The sequence below is a fragment of the Mastomys coucha genome, unplaced genomic scaffold (genome assembly GCF_008632895.1).
Source record: "Mastomys coucha isolate ucsf_1 unplaced genomic scaffold, UCSF_Mcou_1 pScaffold23, whole genome shotgun sequence".
Taxonomy (NCBI): Eukaryota; Metazoa; Chordata; class Mammalia; order Rodentia; family Muridae; genus Mastomys; species Mastomys coucha.
In genome coordinates this window covers 21,202,557-21,207,085 of record NW_022196906.1, presented here as the reverse complement: position 1 = coordinate 21,207,085, position 4,529 = coordinate 21,202,557, and the positions used below count along the sequence as shown (strand labels likewise).

The 4,529-nt window shown below is 44.6% G+C and overlaps 1 protein-coding gene across 2 annotated transcripts in view; it reads left to right on the top strand.

Annotated features, from left to right (window-relative positions):
- Positions 1-3,096: 3,096 nt before the first annotated feature.
- Jam3 (junctional adhesion molecule 3) overlaps positions 3,097-4,529 on the top strand; it is a 54,975-nt gene continuing 53,542 nt past the window's right edge. The window contains exon 1 of one of the 2 annotated variants that reach the window (XM_031343526.1): positions 3,097-3,260. In XM_031343526.1, coding sequence (XP_031199386.1) covers positions 3,185-3,260 — 76 coding nt within the window. In that variant the 5' untranslated portion in view covers positions 3,097-3,184. The other variant, XM_031343525.1, reaches the window with a different exon arrangement.

Sequence of the window (4,529 nt, the reverse complement as noted above, 5' to 3'; positions counted from 1 at the left end):
CTGTTTTATAGGTAAGGACTCTGAGCCTTAGAGAAGCATAAATAAGCAGACACTTTTGCTCTGCTCAGAAGCAAATCAAGCAGGAAACCCACTCTTTGCCTCTTGATTTGCTCTTTGTGTCTGTATTAAACAGTACTGTAAAATTCTTAAGTTCAGCTTAGGCAGGTTTAATTTCTTTAGTTCTTTTAAGAAATGTATCTCTCAGCTGGACCATGGTGGCATACTCCTTTAATGTCAGCAGTCAGGAGGCAGAGATAGACAGATCTCTTGAGTTTGAGGCCAGCCTGGTCTATAGAGTCAGTTTCAGGACATCCAGGGCTGCACAGAGAAACTCTGTCTCAGAAAACCAACAAGAAAGCATCTCTTTCTAATATACCCCACAAAAGAATAAACACATTCAGATGAATTGTGCTGTGGTTAAAGGCACAGACTCCCAGCTCTACTTACCAAATGCTTCCAGAACATTGCTTCTGACCTCATTGAGCTGATTCATGCTGAGCAGAGTTCGATTTCTCCAGGAAGAACAGACCACATCACAGACAAATGTCTTACCCTGCCTTGCAGCATCTCCGCTTGCATTTCCATTCCAAGAACATGCTTTAGACAATGCTATGGGAACTCTGCTGTGGAGGGAAGTCAGTACTTTCCAGTGAAGCACCTGCCACCCTCTCTCCCAGGAACCTCTGCCCTTTATAGAATATTCATGAGGCCTTTTCTTGTAATCTCTGCCTGAATTTCAAAACAGACTCTAAAACAGAAGGGCATTTTAACAGAAAGAACCATTTTCATAATGCAAACACAGGATTTTAGCAGAAGAAAAAGTTTTGGCTTCTAAATAACAGTGCTCTGTCTACAGTCAGGTGCCATCTCGTGGTCCCCAGGGAATCAGATTGGTTTCTTCAGTTAGGTGAGCATATGGCCAGAGGAAAAAGAGAGCAGACCTCCCCCCACCAAACAATTAGGCTTAAGGAAACTTCCAGGAAACTCCACTTTGTTTTGTGTTTAATGTAGAGAGAGAGGCCAGCAGGAGCAATACCATTTACACACATTTCCCTATGACTTAGAGACTTGGTGACCAGAAATGGAAGGAATGAAAAGGCAAGTAGCATCATAGTAGGCTATTTTAAAATTTTATCCGGACATTCGGGATTAGTTTTTTTTTTCCTTCTGGGTTTGTGGTGGAGTAATCAAATCACATTTATAAAGGTTTGAACATTTATAAAATGTAGACTGAAGGTCATATGGAAATGAAAATTGAAACACGCTTGGCAGTGACCTTTCTCTTTCAAATTTCTTGACATATTATTTTGTTACCCATTGAATAATAATATCGGTTGTGGGAAGTCTGGCACACTTTCTCACAGAATTCTGTTTTAACTGTGTTGTTTCTGGAATCTTAGGGATGATTTTTCTAATATTAAACATGGTGCAAATCTTTCTCAAGAGTTTTCCATTGTATTAAATGACACTTCAGATTGCCTGACTTCTTTAGGTCTAATTTTTAGTTCTTTGTTGTTGTTTTGAGACAGAGTTTATTTATGCAGTCTTGGCTATTCTAGATCTCATTCTACAGACTAGGCTGGCCTCGAACTCAAAGAGGTCCACCTGCCTCCACCTCCTGAGTGCTGGCATTAAAGGCACGTGCCACCACAGCCCAGTTCTAGTTCATTTTCATCCGTCTCATCATTGGCTTATAAGATCTTGCTGCTTTTTTTCTTCCCTACCCTTCCCATTTCCTACTACTCAGAATTCAGAGCAAGGCTAGTAAAATGGCTCAATGGGTGCCAGTCCTTGCTCCTAAAGCCTGGAAACCTGAATTTGATCCCTGGAATCCATGTAAATGTGGAAGAAAGCCAGCTTCATAAAGTTGTACTCTGACCTCCACATGCTCAATGTAGCATATACCTCCTGCCATGTACTCCTGTGTGTTCACATATGCATGATGATGATGGTGATGATGATGGTGATGGTGATGGTGATGATAAAATAATGAACCATTTTTAAAATGAAAAAGAAGGCTGGAGAGATGGCTCAGCTGTTAAGAACACTTGTTGCTATTCCAGAGGACCCTTCAAGTTCAGCTCTCAGCACCCACACCAGGCATACCATTTGTTAACTCTGCACCTCTGGCCTCTCTGGGTACCCACACTTATTTTCACACATCCCACATGCAGATATACACACATACATATAATTAAAATTATAAAAAAAAATTTAAAAATCCAGACATAGCGGTGCTTACCTTTAATTTTAACTCTTGGAGGCAGAGGAAGTTGGGCTTTTGTGAGTTAGAGGCTAGCCTGGTCTATTTAGCCTTCAAATTCCAGGGTGGCCAGGGCTAAAAAAAAAAAAAAAAAAAAGGGTAAACAATTCAGTGACAAGAATTACCCATGTATCATGTAGGATAAATGATTGGGGATACCATTATGCTTTAGCTCTACCATAGAAATGAATTATACTTATTGCATAATTCCAACTTATTGTATTTATGTACTGTGTCTTGCTAATGTTTATGCAGATTTCAACATTTTCTCCTTTCATTATCTAAGGATTCAAGACCCCTACAGGTGTGAAAATACTACTGCTTCAAAAATTATTCGGTAATATCTTTACTTGTAAAATAACACGCATTTCTTAAAAAATGATTTATTTCATGTGTATGAGTGTTTTGCCTGCATGTATGTATGCACACCACAGGCATGATTAGTGCCGTCAGAGGTCAGAAGAGGGCTTCAGATCTCCTGGAACTGGAGTTACAGATGGTTGTGAATCACAGTATAGTTGCTGGGAATGGAATCCCGGTCCTTGCAAGAACAACAGGTGCTCTTCGCTGCTGAGCCATCTCTCCAGCCCCATCATTTCCTAAATTTTAATGGATTAATTCTCATTAGATTTGTAGCGATAATCCACAGTTTCAGAAATCTACCCTGCTTCCCTCCCAGACACGCTTTTTAATTCTCTGCCGGCTAAGTTCATCGACAGAGGTAGCACCTGGAAGCACTGAGCATCGTTGCATCCATAGCAACCAGACTTTGAGCTTTCTCGGTCACTATGGTGCCGGCTCGGTCGGGCCGCGTGGTCGCTATGGAAACTGGAGGCGGGTCGCAGGGTCCAAGCAGGCTGGGCGCATGCGCACGAGGCCGGTTCTCCGCTCCAAGCCTGAGCCCCTCACATTCCCCTCGACATGGCGCTGAGCCGGCGGCTGCGACTTTGGCTGCGCGCGCGGCTGCCTGACTTCTTCCTGCTGCTGCTCTTCAGGGGTGAGTTGACGCTTCATGCCGCTATGAAGTGTGTGGTCTGTGACGATGGGGACAGAGCGGCCCGGGTCACGGTGGAATAGCGGTTTCGGCGCCAAGGACTCCAGGTCCGGCCGAGGAGCTGAGGGGTGGCCTCTGCGGGAGCGTGGCGGGCGCGGCTCAGCGGGCGGGCGGGTCGGGTCTCCTGCTGACCCGCGTGGATGCGGCTGGACCCGCACAGGGACATGGCCCTCTAGAAGGACCGTGGCAGCTGCCTCACGGGCTCTAAAACTTGCTGGAGAAAACACCCCATCAGCAGTGTGGTACCCAGAAGTCGTGGACGACAAGCTCCAGAGGCCTGTCCTCCTGGGAGCTGCTAGGGTCAACAAAGAAGCTGAACTGGGCAAGGCCAGCCATTCTTGTGCGTAGATGGGGACTGCACAGGGATAAGCACCTTTGTTGCAGCGTGGTGGGGGGAGACCCTGACTCCCAAATAGCATCTGGCTCATTTGATCCCGACACACTGCTAAACTTGAAAGTTTTGGTCATTTCTTTCCAGTAGAATTCCTGGGAGACAGTATTTCCCCTGGTCGGTTGGGCAAAACAACACTGTATAAAGTTTACTTTGCAGTTACTTTCCATAAATACCGCAGGGCACTTTGAAGCTATTATCGCAGTTCTTAAAACAGTTCAGTGAAGTGGGTTTGTAAACCCATTTTCCGAGGCTGACATTAGTCTTCTTAGAAATAAACACTATTTCAAGACTGACGGCCAAACAAGAAGTGCCAAACTTAAGGTTGCATAAGACACCACTCCTTACTCACAAAGTAACCCTACCTGGACCACTCCTCAACCCTTGGTTTGTTTCTTGGATATGTTGCCGCCCACGATGTTCTCCAAAATATACAAATTAATACACCAAAGCACTGTCGGGAGTTGGGGTTGGTCAGACAAGAAGACAAAGCGGTTTTTGTGTTTGCCGCTTATTCTAGTGGGGTGCTCAGAGTAGTGGTAGAAAACAGGGGCTCTGTGGCAGAAGTACAGGAAGCAGGTTTCTGTAGTGAGGATGAGGCTTAGCAGGCATTTTTGACCATTTATTTTGCTTGATTTTAAATTTTAAAGCCAAATGCAGTTGGGAGATAGAGCTGACCAGCGGCTAGCCAGGAGACAGGAGTGTCAGGAATGTCCAACTCCCACTGTGTTGGTTGCACTGATGCGTCCTATTCACAGACTAGAACAACTCCCTATTGTTGAAGAGATTTGCTCACATGAAAATCTGCAGTTTCTTTTTTT